At 43.3% G+C, this 17857-nt stretch overlaps 1 protein-coding gene across 2 annotated transcripts in view; it reads left to right on the forward strand.

The window, feature by feature from the left end:
* Positions 1 to 811: 811 nt before the first annotated feature.
* pard3ba (par-3 family cell polarity regulator beta a) overlaps positions 812 to 17857 on the forward strand; it is a 133825-nt gene continuing 116779 nt past the window's right edge. For both annotated transcript variants that reach the window (XM_034611081.1, XM_034611090.1), the window contains exons 1-2: positions 812 to 1303; positions 8471 to 8572. In XM_034611081.1, coding sequence (XP_034466972.1) covers positions 1187 to 1303; positions 8471 to 8572 — 219 coding nt within the window. In that variant the 5' untranslated portion in view covers positions 812 to 1186. The remainder of the gene's footprint in view (positions 1304 to 8470; positions 8573 to 17857) is intronic.

A 17857-nucleotide genomic window follows, 5' to 3' on the forward strand; every position in this document is an offset into this window, starting at 1 on the left:
GACACCAGCTGTGAAATAAATGTCATGCTGGGTAAATTTTACAATATTTCCCTCTGAGGTACTATTTCATGGTACTTTACTGTGCTTAATTTGTTTTTCTGCCGCACTGTATTTCCACAGGTCACAGCCACTGATACTTCATTAAAGCAAGTCTCATAGGATATAAGACTGTAGTATTATGGTGTTATTTATTATTTCCACTGTATTAGATTACTGTTTTTTGATTTTCCAATTCAGCAAATAAAAGATGATTCAACTTTCCCCTGAGTCCACAGCGTTTGTGACTTTAGTTTTTCATTTTTTATGTGGGTACAAAGTAGTGTGCGAAATCCTGTAAGAGCAAGTTCATAGTGACCATACTGGTAATATGTAATATATAACATTAATATAAAATATGTCTTCATGATTCTTCTTTATCCTATTTTCTTTGTGTACAATTAATTATATATCACATATTTAACAACAGCAGACGTAGACAAAAATCAAGACAAATACAAAAGTAATGATAAGAAAACATTTTAATAAGGCATATCACTTCTAATAAAATTATAATAAAGTGTTGTTGGAGCTTGGGAACAGTTTAAAACAGTAACATTTATGAATATTATTATATTAAAGTGTTATTTGAGTCTGGGAAGAGTTTAAAACAGTATATTATTATAATAAAGTGTTATTGGAGTTTGGGAACAGTTTAAAACAGTAACATATATGAATATAATGATAATTAACTGTTATTGGAGTTTGGGAACAGTTAGAAACATTAACATATATGAATATTAATATAATCAAGTGTCATTTGAGTGGTTGCACAGCCAGGGGATGTAGTTTCCTGGAGAGCCTGTGTCGCAGTGATTTCTTCCGGGTTCCTCTCCGGTTTGTTGTGTTTGGGTGGATCGGACAGACTCAACATGACACTGCCGCGGTGAACTCACATTTCTCCTCTAACTCACCCGGAAACCAGACGTCCTGCGGGGGTTTCTCCGGCGGGTTATCTCGCTGAGGTCGGACCGGACCGGACCAGCGGCTCCTGCACCGTGATTTCCTGCCGACCAGAGACACCTGTTGCTCGGGTGGTTTCGACAGACAGGTGTCCTCTCGCGTTGGAGCGGCTCCAGGGAGGTTTACTACCGGAACTTGGATTAATATACTCTGTAATTTATAATAATCACTTGACTGTACAGCTGCTATGAAAGTTACCGTGACTTTCGGGGACACTGCGGTGGTGGTGCCGTGTAAAGCTGGATGGACCGTGCGGGATTTGGTCGATCAAGCCACGCGGAGGTACCGCAGGATCCTGGAGCAGGTAAACACACCTTTTAAAATACTGAAGTCTCCTAATTTAGGTATAAACCGTGTCTCTACTCTGTCTTCGTGTATTTGTACTCACAGATGAAGTTTTTGATTTATCTCATTCCTCACATCTGAGCAGAGATACTTCCCATAACTTGGCTGAGGTGTGGGTCACGTGACGAGCCTAGTTTTTCCAAATAAGCTAATTGCTAACTTAAAGTAGAGTTTCATTGTTTACAATAGAAATAAAGGTTTATTTTACTGCTCAATCTCAACAGAGTTTGGTTTATTACTTACTTTTTTAAAGCTGTCATCTCTGAGTGTTTTCTTTATTTATGATATAATTTTATTCTCTGTTTTGTTTTTTCCTCCCTCTCTTTAAAGGACTTTGCAGCTTTGTTAACATTTTTTAATTAACATTATAAATAGTATTATTACTTCAAATCCACAAAATGTTTGACCCCCATTTAATGTTTCTTCAGAAGGTCAAACATTTTCATCTGAAACCTCCAAATATCTAAGGATGAATCAATCGTTATTATTTAAACAAGTCCCAAAAAAATCTCGGCTCATATAAATGTAAAACAATTGGACAATGATTTCAAAGATGCCGTTAACGAATTCTAATGACAAAGAAATGCAAATGAGGCTCGATGTTTTACGGTTTAACCATGAATTTTATTATAAATGACACAAATACAATCAAATGAGAGCGTGCACTAATGTTCTGGAATCACTCTGTAAGACATGCATCCAAATACATGCCCAGTTCCAGCGGACCACAATGCATTGCAGTCCGACACATTATCCATGCGGTGGGACTGTCACGTGTCTCGGCTGCAGAAGCTGTGGCTGTTGCTCTCCGCCTCCACACATCTGGATGCATTTGCATCCAACCTGTGGTGATGAGTCGAAACTCACAAGTGGACGAAGCTCTCCAGACCAAACTGATAATATCTCATGGTGTAATACGAGTCCAGGGACCACTGGTGGTGTTTGTCGTCTCCCTGTGACTTTTGCTGTTATGAATGTCCCACATACACTATGCACAAAGATATGAGCCCCCCCCCTCCAGCTTCCTGCTTGCTGATGCTGCAATCCATCGAACATTAATCATTCTGTCCAAGTGACCTTTTATTAATCAGCAGCATTGTATGTGCATGCTGTCCCAGCGTGATAGTGTGCTAATGTGGGTTTTGTCTCTCCGAGGATGTGGCTGCAGCCTCGGCTGTCCACCTCCACAAAAGCGCCCTGTTTAAGCCCTGGTATCTCGGCGGGCAGGTGGAAGTTTACAGTTTGATGTCCTCAATGCGGCTGCAGTCGAGGACGTGCGCGGTGGAAGGCAGGCTTTGTCCTGAGAGTGATTGGGGATTAGGACCGGTGACAGGCCGCAGGTCTTATCGGTTGGCTGGTGCCCGCTCAGCCCGCCCACGCACCTTCCCCCCGAGAGCGAGGCTGGCTAGTGGGGATGCGAGAAGCAGGGATGGACGGACTGACACACAAACATGTCAGACACCCAGATGACCACACGCACCCAGCAGCTAATCTTGCTCAGTGTCTCCTGAGCCGTCCCGGTCTCTGCTTCATCGACAGCCACTCTGCCCAGCCTCCTCCTGGTGATTCTCAAAGATGCACAAGCTGTACTCTGCAAAACGCGAGCGTGTGATCAGAATGCACCGAGGGCCTTGATTGTTTCTCACGGAGTGTGTTAATTAGGAGACGTTTGCAAGCGAGACACTGACTCAGCAGTCTGTTGCCCTCTCTTAATAGAGGCGGATCATCACGAGGACAGTCCGGCTCTGTAAGTGCCAGAGAGGTCTAAGTGCATCTGACCCGAAGCAGTGGCTGCTCCTGCCAGCGGTGTCCACTTATTGCCCACATTAACCGCACATTTCTTCTCTCGCCGGCTTCACCGCTGACAGCAGGGACAGTGTCAGAAACCTGGGTTTAATCGGCGATGAGTTGTTGTGTTTGTGTGTGTTGGTTAATGGCCGTGTGCGTGGCGAACGGGACTCGGCGCTGCCTCTGTGAGTCCCTGTCACGCCATGTAGACCTTCCTAATTAGCAGTTTATTTAGTGTGATCTCAGCTGTGACTCTCTCTACACATTCAGCCGCTTTCATCCCTTCTGTTGAGGAAACAGTTTTGCCAACAATATAAATGTATATATGTGAGATCCTGGCAGAAAAAGAATTTCCCATATTGTTTCCACACATTGTGGGAGCTCGCCTAATATGTGATGAAGTTGTGTAAAGTTTTGCACCTAAGGCGTTAGGATTTATTATAAGTATAAGAAAATGAAGTAAATGAAATGTGAACTTATCTCCATCTGTCATCTAAACTGCATTATTGTATATACGTATGCAGCAAGGTTTGATTTATATGGAATTATTGCCTATTTCTATTAAAATAAATCTCTGAGGACTACAGATAACTGCTTGTTTTCTATTAGATATAAAAATAGGGAACATGTTGATCACAATTTCCCCCAAAAAACCTACTTTAAAAAAAAACCTTGCTCTTCGACTATTCCATTCCTATTCCTGTTAACATGTTACAGAGCATAGTCCGGTTATGTTATACTATTTGTTCAACCATGTGTCGTCGAACTCTTGTCGTCAAGGTAACTGTCTTGTCCCCCCACCACAAAGGAGGACGTTATACTGCGATTGAGACGTATACATGTCCACATAATGCCAGTAAGGATCAGAATACTCCACACGTCTATGACCTTATTCAGGATAATCAGAAAATCCCATTCATATCAGAATGTCGGTGTTTAACTTGTCTATTCAGCAAAGAAAAAGTCCACAGTTGCAGGAGAGAGACGTCTCAATAGGTGCTGATCCTCCTCTTGTCTTTCTCGATTACTATGTTAGTGTCGGTCTGTAGCCTGAGGGCCCTGAGTGTTGCGTTCTCAGGGGAAACAGCCAGGCACTGTCGCTGCCTGTCTCCGTCTCATGGTGCGTCTGTACAGGTTCAGTTCATATTACAGCCCCTATGCTGCGCACAGCCCCCGCGCTGACACCTGACAGCGTGCTGAACAAGCTGAGAGCGTTTCTTTTCCCCTCCCTCCCGCTCCTGTCATCCAGGGTGGCGGTTCGGTTGGTGCGTCAGAGCTCGGCAATGCGAAAGGTATTTCTAAAGTTTGATCCGACTGTTCAGACCTGCTGATTCTCTTCTGTAGGTTTGGAATTGAGATCACGTTCGCTGTCAGACGTGTTCAGGGAAGTGGTCCCAGTTAGCGTCCTGAGGCGACAGAGGGAGTTCTCAGTGTTTAGCTGAAGGGCACTTGAGCGGGGCAGATGTCTGCCCTGGACATCTTGACATTAAAAAGGGGATGTGATTGTGTGTCAGTTTTCAGAATGTCATACTGTTTTGTTCCAGTTCGAACAGCGTGTCCAGTAAGAAAAGAAGAGATAGTCAAGAGATTGTTAATTGCCGGATTTATTATTATAGAAAGACTATATTTTAAGTTTCTTAACTACAGGGATAAATAGTTTTAAATTCGTGGAGTAATCCTTCTATGTACTGGAGTAAAAAACCTGACAACAATCACTCAATTTTGTTGTTTCATTGATTTTGTATTGATTTTTAAATCATTTTTAACAATGTAACTAAATTGTGGTCACAATTCTTTACTCACCAAAATTCAGGGGGCCCTTAATCAAAAATATTGGTTTATGAAATATATTTATGTAAAAATTAAGATTGGATTATCCAAAATATTCAAATTTGATCAGAATTGATTAGGTTCTTGAATTCTTCATTAAAGATCTAATATGTTACAATTCTTCATTGAAATGTCTAAAAACGACTGAATGTCCTTGGTCTCATTTGTGTGTAGGATAATGTGAAGCCAGGAATTTCTGAGACACCAAAAACAGAACGATTCTAAATGAATCGTGGAAACCGAGAATTGTATTGCATTCGGAAAGCCATGCCACGGTTAATACTCGATGTAGCTTGTCATTCACGTCGCTGTATATGTTAAGGAGTAATTTTTAGCTCCTGATTACAGTCGAACGTGGGCGACCGCAAAGGTCAAGTCTCTCACCGTCATCTTCCTCCTGAGTGAAATCTCTCCGCAGCTCTACTCCTCATCGACTCATCCATTAAAGACTTTCTTTTTTGGTCACAGCTAAATCCACACCACTGTGTAATTACACATTCTTCTGCGGATCAAAGTGTGAAATAGCGCCCACCACCCTCACCACTGCCGCCGCCGCCGCCACCACAGCGAATTTAGCTTCCCTAATCGCCCTGCCGCTTCACCGTTCTTGAGTGGTGTCGTGTTTGCTCACCAGAGAGGGGGGGGGGGGGGGGGGGGGAGTGGGAGAAGGAGCGATATTGCTTTAAACGGTGGGGGGACTTAATAGTGTAATTTGCTGGAAATTTACTCTTCTAACTGTCACAGTAATTCCCCGGCGCTTTAGACTGACTCCCGAACTCCTTTTGTCTTTTCACTTCACGGGAAGAGTTCAGGACACAAAGGGGAATTACCGAGGGGATTGACAGCGAGGGACTTCAGAAGAGTTTCCCCCGTCTTTCCCCCTGTGTAGATTGCTTTCCCTCTGAAGTGTCGTTCATTCACCCCCTTTTCATCACGAGCTAGAAAGGGAGGAAAATGGGTTTCCTGTGTCTTAAGCTCGGCCTGCAAAGGTGACGCTAATTAACACACGGGCATTGCCGTGCTCTAATCCACTGCTGGGAATTAATCCCTCGCCCCGAAAACCACACTCGCGCTTCTTATTTCATTAAGGTGTGTGTCTTAGCGCTGGTGACATGATGCCCTTCCCTTTTTTGCTGTTGCTCTCACACATACACACACTCTCTCTCCCTCTCTCTCTCCCTCCCTCTCTCACACACACACATTGTGTAAGTGAGAGGCAGAAGAATGCCGGGCAGTTGTTCAGGTTGAACCGGTTTCTCTGGCGAGGTGTAAACACTCTGCGCTGACATCATGGTTGTAGCTTTGTCTCACCAGTTTCAACGTCTCCATCCCTCATGTGAAGAAAAACACAACAAATGATCAGTGAACACACAATTTCAGATTTAAAAATTGTTTTATTTCTGTTTTCAGCACTGTAATGCCGCGGATAGCAGACATCTCTATTGTCACTGATTCAAGATCTTTAAGAGCTTTATTGCCATTGTGCAAATATGATTAAATTATATGATGTATATATATATAACAGAAATATAAGCAAAAGATAGTTATTCCACGTTGCTTCCCTCCACCTTCTCAGGCTACATCCATTCTAATACGTTTCGGTTTCAAAATGCCGTTTTAAATCTTAAACTATCTCGGCACACACGAGGGTTTTAGTGCAATAATACCTGACCATTCTAACACACTTGGAAACACACATACAGAGTTTTCCATCTAAAACGGGGTCAGACGTGATGTATCGGTGTAACTTAGAGCCATGAGTTAAAGTCAACTTTACTTCCCAGTGTTATATTTTGTTGTGTCTTTTTATACGTTCCTCAGATGCATCACTTCTCTGATTAAAATCACAACAATTCAAAGTATGAGGAAGTTGGATATCCTCTCTTTTTTTGGGCCCTTGCTCACATTCAATGTCGAAGCAGCTTCATATTTTTTCTAGTGTCAGGATGCGCTGAGCTCTGGCTCACCGGATTGCCTGCCTGTTTGCCCATCGTCACAATACAGTTGCGTCGTGTGACACCTGCAGTGTGTTTGCATGCTGTGTAGCTGCGGATTACTCGCCGCTCTGTCTCTCAGAGCTCTGGGTGTTCATATTAAGGGCACTTCCGAAGAAAGGGAAGCTCTGGCTTTATTCCTGCGATTGAAATCCCAGACTCTCCCAACCATTTGTTTTCAGAGAATAGACTTGGCCCATTGTAAAAGGCAGACGCCCCCCACCCCTGTAATTCACATTTGGATGCAGCAGAGCAAGAAGAAGCCCATTCACAACGGGACTCAGTGATACAGCAGAAGCTGCTCGCTGGGTCTTCGCCAAACTCATTCCAGCCTCGGAGGCTTTTAGCCTGTAGCTGTTAATTTATCTGGTAATGTAGTCTTGTGTTGCCATTGACAAATTGCTTATTGGTGTGGGCAGCTCCTAATTTTCCATTTTCTACTGCACACATTGTTAGAAATGATAAGGCCCGTCAACAACGCACAAGAAATTCCTTTTAATTTGAAAATACGGCAAATATTTAACCCATCCAGAAAGTTAGAATTGCACTCTGTCTCACTTTGTTTTCATAATTTACACAATCATTATCAGCCTCATCTCAAATCGCACACAGATTAACTTTCCCCTCCACATATTCTGAACAATAGATTGTGTCAACACTGCTACACAAAAGAGGAAGGTGCCATTGTTTGCATGCTTCTCGTTTTATTATATTTTTTTATTGTCATATAGATTTCTGTCAAAAAGTCCTTGTTCTCTTTGTCAATGTTGGCGGCACCAGGCAGTGTGTTTCCTGCTCTGTGGGGTGTGTTCACTTTGACCTCTGTCTTCATGGTGACAGTGAAACTGGCCTGGAATGTGCCCCCCCTCCCCCATCGAGCTGCAAAACTGGAAAAGCTCCTGTCCGGCTCCACCTCGCTCTCACACATACGTCTGTGCAAACTGTACTTTTCACTGTGTGTGTTCAGGGTCATGTGGGTCGTATGATCCTACTGGACCTGTTTAACAACCAGGGATTCCTAATATTGTACACACATGAAGTATAATGTTGATGACAGTATTTTGTCATATAGTTTTCTTTAACTTTGTACTTTATGCTTAATGATTGACTAAAATCTTCAGTTTAAGGCTACAGAAACGTCTTGTGAGCCAATTCAGGACTTCCTGGTGTCTTAAGTTTCTGTAACGTTTTTGTAAAATGTGTTTGTCTGGAGTGTCTGTTACCAAAAATGTAAATGTCAGAGTCAGTTGCTTTCCTGCCGGTCACCTTGTAAAATGTCCGCAAGAAAATGTGAGACTGAGCCCATGTGAGAAGACAGCAGGAATGTTTCATGTCTGTTATTGCTTCTCATCTGATGTTTGTCTCCATCAATCCCAGTGTGACCAGTTAAAGATTACTGATTGGTTGGATAAACTCTTGTTTAGTCATTGCTTGTTGCAGCTGGTTTACAGTTTAATTGTACAGGTTTCTGTTAATTTAATTAAGTTAATTTGTAAATATGTCTTTGTGTCCAGCATGGGGACAACGGAGTGAAAACCCACCACTTGGAGTATGCTGAGGGGGGGATCCTGGACATGGACGACATGCTGAGTGACCTGGTGGACGACAGAGACAAGGTGAGGACGGACACACTGGTATTTGCTGTTTGATTCACATTCAATTTTGTATCTACCTATAGGCTCTCAACGTTTTCTCCTGTCGTTGCTTTCATCCAACACACAGACACTTTTCATGCTGCGTGACAGACTCCAGCACCAGTAGTAGTCTCTTCCTGGTTTGAGGGACACTAAATTACAGCAGGGAGTCTGTCACTCTTATCCGTGCTTAGAGTGTGGTAGCAGATTTATGTTGACTGTTTGCTAAAGTCTCCAACATGGCGGCATGTCAGAATATCCAATAAACAAATAGTATTTGTTCTGAAGATCCAAATCTTGCTTAGCTTGTCAACAGTTGTTTGGAGTTTGCTTGAGTTTTTCTTCTGTCCTCTCTACTCCTCTCCTGACGTCTACTCATCTTCTCGTCTCCTCCTCTCGTCTTGTCTCGTCTACTCCTCTCCTGACGTCTCCTCGTATCCTCGTCTCCTCCTCTCCTCTCCTCTCTGTGTGATTTAGCCGTCATGTTCATTTGCACTGAGACAGATTAAGAGACACCATTTCAGGCAAATGTGCTGAGGGAAGTTCTCCGAAACAGCAGTGATGTAACTTCATAGGAGACACAGACACACACACACACACACACGCGCACACGCACAGACAGACAATGGCCCCATTTCTATAAAGAACAGATTTCATTCCTCTTGATAATTTCCCATAATGCATTCCTAAGATATGCTAATGAGATGCCCGAAATCCATATTCATAAAACCCTGGCCAGGACGAATGATGAATTACCAACTCTGAGTCAGCAAGAAGGCCAAATGAAATGGAAATGGAATATTCAGCTGACCCTGTTCAACGCCGTAACTGTTGGTGTTTTAAACTGCATGAACAATAGTGTGTGCGTGCGTGCGTGCACAGCATCATGATGACTGCAACTTTGGAAAACTACTCTTTGCGAAAAAGGGGGGCAGAGCTGAATAATGGATTCGTAAACTCAGTGAGAACGACGGGGGGAAAAAAAGAAAAGTTGTTTTTGCGAATCACAGAGAACAGAGGCCTCATTTTCCCCGGATGATGGATTCATAATCACAAGATCTGCATCTTATTTGTGCACAAGACGGCGAGTCACGGATTTTAATGACTCATTTTCCGACCTAAACCGTCTTTCTCTCCGCTTCCTCAAAGTGATGATGAAGTGTCGCCGATCAAAATCCTCGCTCTGGCGTTTGATCAGATCCTCCTCACTAACAGGTTAACCTGACGTCAGCTCTCGTGTTCCAAACCCTGGTGCTTTTTTTCTCAGCTGAGCAAACACCTCGGTGGAACCTGCACCGGGCTGGAACTGTCCTATTTACCTTTGTTTCTTTACCCTCCCCGCGCTCACCCAACTCTCCAAACGCCCTCCCCGCTTTCATCTCGCTCCTCATTGTACCCTTTTGTTTTTAGCGCCTGATGAAAAGATAGCAAGCTGAGCGGGATGAGTGCACATGATCCTCATAACGTGCCAATCATCTGATTTATCTGCGGGCTTCCAAACACTGTCGCCTCTCACAGATTAATGAGCTGCGCCTGGCGTTCTTGATTAGTCTGACTTCCTTTTGTTTGTCTACGTTTTTTTATTTCCACGCCACGGCCGACCGATTCTATCTTTAGCGCTTTTCTTTTTTTGTGCTGTTATTGTGGCGAATGCTGTTTCGCCATCAATCATACAGGAGTGGTCCCATTGTGAGGGCCCTCCACCGCACAGCAGGGGGCCTGTGTTAGCCACGGATGCTAATGAGAGATAATGGTTAGCTATTTGTATGCCCAGTGGTTAGTGTAGCCGCAAGTCCAGACCTCTTTATCTGGGCCAGCCCCTGACTATTATTCAACACACACACACACACACACACGCATACACACCTCCCTCCGCTGTGCGAGGCATGTTAGCATTAGCGTGCAGCGAAGTAACGCCACTGGTGGTTGATGAGGGTTGAGATGAAGAGGCGGCTGTGATTTGATTACCGTTCTGCCCCCTGCATTTACGACACGTGCACACACACACACGCACCCACCGACGTACACGCACACTCTCAATCATTAGCTCCCCCCCATCTCGAGACGCCGGCCATCAGCCTCCTCATAAATATTAATATCAATCTGATGAACGTGCACGAGGCCATGGGGTGTGGGCTTAGGTGTGACCACATATACACAGCGCACACAAAAGAGCACAGTATAAAGAGAGCACTGCGGGTCGTGGTTCAGTCAGTCGGACTCGATGAAGCTTCCCTCTCCTTTGACCCTGTTGCTGTGAGTGTGTTGTGTGTGCACGTGCCCTGCAGCTCTCACATGACAGGTGGAGGCATGGCGGCTGGAGTCACTGACCTGTCACATACCTCACTACTTTTAATGATGGAGAGAAGTGAGCAGACGCTAGAGCTTTTCTCTCCTGCCCTCTTTTGTCACATTGTGTGAAAATCACTGCACTTATTCGACCTGCTTTTTCCTCTTTATCCTTCATCTCGTCTGTCCTTCTTACGCCTGGTTTATTATTACAGGTAATTTTAGTTTTTTGGGAGTAGTCCGTCCATCGTTTCACGCGTCTGTACTTCAGTCCATCAAACGTTCAAGGACACACTGACCTTGCAAAACCAGTTTTCGCCTCGTGAACTTGTAAACTTAAGAACATCTCACAGGTCAAAGGTCACAGTGGCTACACAAATATGGCAGAAAAACAATGTATGGAGACGGTGGCGGAGGAAGATATCTCTAGTGACAGTTATGCTGTTGTTCACTCACGTAATGTGATGAACTGCCACATTAATAGAGACGTTTTCAATCATCCATCTTTTTTCCATTTCTCGAGTTGTCAAATTTGAAATTTATAGCCATCATTCAGAATTTCTCTCATTTCAATCCTTACCTTTCTTTTCCTTATCTTTCCTGTCCCTTCCTTTCCTATCCTCTCCTCTCCTCTCGCCCCCCATCCTCCCTCTCATCCCTCTCCCTCTTTTCAGTAGCAGTTACAGATGTAGTGCTTTACCTCCACACATTCGCCCATTTACCGCCACCAGAACTGTCATTCTCCCCCCCATTCACGGTCCTTCGGGAACCCGCATTAGCCGCAGCCATTACTCCCATACGTCTCCACGGTGCACAGGAGCTGTCTGGCTATACGTGTTATAACAGAGTATTTTGTCCCCAAAAAAAGATGCTGTCTGCCACAGAGATGGAACTCCATGTACTGTAGATGCTGCTTGATTATAGGTCTCATCAATCCTCTCCCTGCACCCTCACCCAGCTGAAATTTGAATGTTTAACATGTGTGAGTGTCCCCTCTTGTCACGCCAATCCCCACCAGAATGGGAATTAGACTCAGGGAGCAGAACGTCTTCTCCTAAGTGGACTGTCACTCTTCATTCCATGTGCCTGAACACACAGACACATTACCCTACACGGACCTTGTTTTCGCCAGGGAGGGGGGGAAAAAGGCATAAAAAACCACATCCAGTGCAGCCAATGAGAAATCTAATTTCATGGGAAATTTAATGGAAAAAAAAAAAACGGGAATGATTTCCTCCATCTCTCTTTAATTAGCCCTTTTTTAATCACAACGCCTACAAGGCGGAGATGAACCTCCTGTGCGGTCTCTGGTTGCCGGAATGCAAATGGTCTCAGCTGATCTCGCTCCGAAATGTCAGCCTGCTTGATTTCGAGGCCATCTCCCACCATGCATCTCTTCTGCCCGCGTGTCACAGCGGAGGACGCGGGGCTAGAAAAATGGATCGGTCACACGGAAAACGTATTATGATATTTAAAGTTTGGTCTTGTGGTTATGAGCTTTTGTAACTTTTTATGAGTAATGACACTGCTTTGAATAATGATTTTAATTACAGAGCACATGAGGAATCATTTACACACTTAAAGTTGCAGGTTATACACACAGACACATACATGAAAGGCCTTTACGTATGTATATATATATATATATACCACTTTTACATCATATTCTTTGATATCTATTGACCTTTATACAGATTTGACTTTTTTCCGATACTAAAACACTTAAACACTTCCTTAGATTAATTCATTTAAGATAATTGTGACTGGTTAGGCTTTTTTCTCTAATAAAAGTACATCTTAAGAATGTGACGCTCTTAGTAGTAATCAGTAAAATCTTCAATTCTATTCTGAAACAGACTAGGAGCAAGTTTCCAGATGCAAAAACCGTGATGATATGATCATGTGTCTTAGTTCTGGTTCATAGTCTGGTAGCCGAGTCTGTACTCGGTCAATAGATTTATTAATATGAACATAGACAAAGATTAAACACATGGCAACAGGCAAATGCTTAATTCTGCAGGCAGCCTTTGTAGGTCTGCAGTCTCTCAACACAAAGTGAAGTCAGTCATGCACATTTAACAGCCACACACAACAGCGTCCATATCTGCAGCTTCACATCTCACGATCAAATAATGCCTCTGTGGATTCATTCCCACCAGTCCGAGGAGAACTCTCCTGTAAGTTGCGTCTTGTGATTTGCCTGAAGTCATTTACTAGATGTCAGATGTCAGCCCGCCTCCGACAGGCGACAATAAAGCGTTCCCTGAAAAACGTGCTAACCCCGCCGGAGAATCCGTTTAGTGAATGGTTTGTGATTGCGAGGCGCCCGACGTGCTGATTAGCCTTTGGTGCTCCGTGACACCTCGCCCCCTCACCTCCGCTTCCCCTCACTCGGCGTCGACCGCGTTTGATTGGCGTCTGAATAGTCGCGTAACTGCGCACACGGGGTCTGAATGGCCGGTGATGAGCAGGAACATGAGGTTTAAGTGCGATGATTAGAAAATGTCACATGCATGCCGTCCTAATCAGAATCTATACCCTCTTCACATTCTAATCATGATCCATACATCCCTACCTGCGGGCGCGTTCAGCATCATGTCCGTCTCACACATTTGAATATTAATTGCATGGATGCTGCACATGACTGGGGTTTAGTATAAAGCAGCTGTAGTTCACCTGTAGCCTGCCATTATTTCCCTCCTTTTGTCTGCTTAATTGATTTTATTCGTAAAAAGAACATTTATTTTTTTGAAGGTTGCCATCGCCGCCGAAGCCCGGAGGCTCCAGCATTTTTTCGACTTGATTGTCAGAAACTAAATTGCATAATGGCAAATGAGTCTTCAGTTTAAAGGTTCAGTTTTTCAGCCAGTATTCTCATTATAAGAAATCGTATTCAAAACAGTGTTTGTCCGGTTTTGCAGGAATGACAGAATAAACTGTATGTTTGCACGTCCCCCTGCAGCGTTTGTATTTAGACTTACGTGACGAGATACTTGGTGGTCTTGTAAACCAAATGCCAAGAATGATTAAGTCAGAGTTGGAGATTTTTCTCTGACATGTGTTTATGCCATGAAAGGGCTCGTTGCTATTTTTAGAAAGGTATTATTACTTATTATTTGTATTCGGTTAAATCTAAATTTGTTGGATTCTACTGATCAGTCTTTCCTCCCCTTTTTAAAAAAAAATCAAATATTAGTTGAATGGATCAGTTTTCTCTACTTCTATATTTCTCATGTTTTATATTATTTCAACATTTCAGTCCTGTTTGTTGTGTTTTTTATCTTCAGTAATATTTATTTTGTTCTTACTTCCTGTGAGTAAACTGAAAACAATTTTTCCCCGGAGGTGTCCTTCTGCTCAGGTAATTTTGAGTTTTTCTCTGTACTCTAAAGTCTGGATTCGTCTCCTGTTATAAATGAAGTTGGTTTAAAAAAAAATATATAGATTTTCTCCTGGTTTCAGTTCTTTTCCTAAGTCCTCATGACTTCTTATACCCATGATGTGCAAAAGAGTGACTTTCATAGGGGGGTTCAGAAAATGGATTAGTGCCTTGAGATGCTCAGTAGTCTATATGTTCTAGAAAGAATGTAAACTCCTTAAAGATGTATTAGAGGGACACAATAATATATTCAGATCTCCAGTAAACAAACAGTATATTGAATAAAGTGAGATCATCTCGGTGTGAGACTGTTACCGACAGATCGGATCAGATCAGAACGGAGCGGGTGAATGTTTCGCGCGGCGGGATTCGGTCACTTGAGCTGATTTGATCGTATCTCATCAGTCTCGACCTTGATTCGACTCCCCCCTTCCACCACAACAGCTCTTCATCTGATTATATTCAATTAACAATACCCCCCTACGCACACAGGCGCACACACACACACACACACACACACACACACACACACACACACACACACCATACCCTGTTTGATTGTAATTACGATGAGAGAGCTTAAAGGTTTAAGGAGAAATATTTCTTGCTGTGCCCGGCTTTTCATCGACTCGCACGCATGTGGAGTTTTCTCATAAAGTTGCACTTTGCGATTTTAATTCCTTTACATGATCCATTGCTCTACGCTCTGACTTTGAATGATGGCACTTCTCCAAAGTGATTTGTCAGTTCACTGAAGCAAAAGTCTGGGATTCGGTTTCGGATAAGGCCTGTTTCAGTTCTCTCTGCGTAGATGTGTGTGTGTGTGTGTGATTTACGGAGGCGAGGTTAGGTCATCCCGCCCTCAGATCTTGTCCTTTGGTGCCTCTCCTTCTGTTAATCACACGTAGTCCGTGTTGCCCTCTGTGTCGCCATCCCAACGCCCATTAGCTCCTAATGGAGCGAGACGGTCTGGCTGTAACCGAACCTGCCTGCGCCTGCTGTGGTCTGGCAGCAGGAACCTGGGAGGGCGGCCGTGCTCAGGTCTTCTGCGGACCTACTTTTCCTAATGACACGTGTGCGTAATCAGTGTGGAAGAAGATGAGACACGGGGATGAGGAGGAGGCGGCTGTCTTTGTCATGGTCCGTATTTCAAATGATGTGTGGAATCCAGTGCAGCAGCTGCATGACGTGAAACATGAATTTATGTATGAATAGAAATAGAGATGATCCGATACCAGAATCGGTAACCTCTCCGATACGGTCGGGCATCGTCAAGTCTGTGAATCTACGTACTTATCCGATGCCACATCTTTAAAATTCTGATTTTATTTTTTTTCTGCTATTAAAAAGAATCTCCGTCCACACAACCTCCAGACGAAATTGCAAAAACGACTATAAACGCTCAAACAAGAGTAGGTGGAGATCTGCATCAAAGATCTGTTACATACCACAAGTATCGTTTCCCAGACGATAGTTTCACCCAGATAAAATATTTCATGCTGGAAAGTCCCACAAATAAAAACAGTGACGTGTACTGTATGTAATACTTTAGTTTTGCGCTATTTGAAGGAAGTAATTATTGTGTATTCTTTGATTTATTTATTTGTGTCAAACTAGATAATAAAAGTAGTTCTATGGCATCATTCTCTGTATGTATTAGCTTTTGCTGTTGTTAAAGATTGTTAAAATAAAAAGCCCTGGTATCTAATCGGTAGTCGTTATTGGCCGATTTGCCAAAGTCCAGGTATCGGTATCAGGAATGGAAAAATGGTATCGGAGCATCTCTCAATATAAAAAGTTTCATCCGGTGACATTGACAGTGCGGTGAAGCTGCAGCTTGTGTTGTGTTTGCCGTCAGTATTAGCCTTATCATTTAACAGGGATTTTGGCACAGCAGCCTGCAGAGGAGCTAATCACATCCAGCTAATGATCTATTATAGATCAACTTGTTTACAGCAAACGTACTCTCTGACCTAAGCAGCCTCGCGCGAGCCATCTGTTTTCCTCCATGACTTTGCCACAGACGTGTGTGTGTGTGTGTGTGTGTGTGTGTGTGTGTGTGTGTGTGTGTGTGTGTGTGTGTGTGTGTGTGTGTGTGTGTGTGTGTGTGTGTGTGTGTGTGTGTGTGTGTGTGTGTGTGTGTGTGTGTGTGTGTGTGTGTGAGGTTGTGTGAAGCGTGGGGTGTTTTCCCTCTGCTCCCGAGTCTCAGCTCACTCCAACTGCTAATAACTCAAATCAGCAGAAAGTCACAGTGGCGGCCGTGTGCGCGCTCCCTCGTGCACGCGCTGCGGTGTGTGTGTGTGTGTGGTTTTTGCAGCAACAAGAGGATAAATGCTTGTGATACTGAATCCCAACTCATTTAGGTTAAATATTTAATGGTTTCTGGTGCGACTGCACAGCTGAGACCACATCTGTGTCCATTGTGTTGCATACACAAACACACGCACACTGTTATTACTACTCTTTTTTTTTCAGCCTCTCACCCTCATCACCTCACTGATTGGCCTAATGAATGGTGCTCTGTGGCCGGTAATGTGTGTGAATGGGCCACTCGAATTATTAGCCAACCTATATTTAACATGAAAGGGACATATGGAACAGAGGAGTGGTTGTTTTTGGGGGGTTGGAAATTATTCAGCTTTCTACTCTTCGAAAAAAATATGATTGACAAATCCTATAAAGGCCAAAAAGCATATTTATAAAAGTATTGATTAATGGTTCAGGTTATAAAATCATCAAATAGGTGGAAAAGTACAAACTTATAAGGATTATCAAATATATATTCCCCTATATATTCATTCATACAAATACAGTTCATATCCAGAAATAACCCAAGAGGAGTTAATTAGTGCGGCGTAGCCCAGTCAAAGATTTTAAATACAATTCAGTTGGCAAATTACATCTTTCTTTCCAATCTCCATTTAATATCCATTTACAATTCTATGTTTTCCCCTCAGCTCATTTCCTCCTCCCGTCCATGGTGACCTGACTTCTTAGTTTGTGTCAGATAAGAAGAATTGAATAGATATATAAACTGTATTTGTATTTGGGTCGATAATACAGCAAAAGTGTTACGATCTGTCTCTGGAGGAGAAAGTACAAAGTGGCTCATAAAACAAAAAGGTTTTTGAACTGTTTTCTTTCCAGATTCATCCCTTAACTTTTTTTCAGGCACTACTTAAATACCTGCTTTGCATTGATTGTTAATTAGAAGCTGATCCACACTCGGTTAATGAGCTCGGTGTCCTTCATTAAATCGCTGCAGTGCAGTCAGAGTGGAGCTCCTCACAGCCTCACATCTATTTCCAGTTTAATGATACTGTAAAAGTAACCATATAGTCTGAGCTCCGGCCCCCCAGACATTTATATACGTGGATGGATGCTTCTGTCCCGCCGTGTTTTGTCCTCGTTGGGCTCGTGGACTTTTACCGCAGCGCAAATTTCTCTCCAGGCTTTGATGACTCTCAGGAAAAAAAACATATGTTGATTGGTGGAAGAAAAAGGTGAGTTTTGCAACACCTCCAGGCTGTGAGTGATGCTGCCTCTCCATGGCAACAGCAAGTCGTGAATGTAACACGTGTATCAGCAAGCTCCGACTG

Source organism: Hippoglossus hippoglossus, chromosome 2 (assembly GCF_009819705.1).
Source record: "Hippoglossus hippoglossus isolate fHipHip1 chromosome 2, fHipHip1.pri, whole genome shotgun sequence".
NCBI lineage: Eukaryota > Metazoa > Chordata > Actinopteri > Pleuronectiformes > Pleuronectidae > Hippoglossus > Hippoglossus hippoglossus.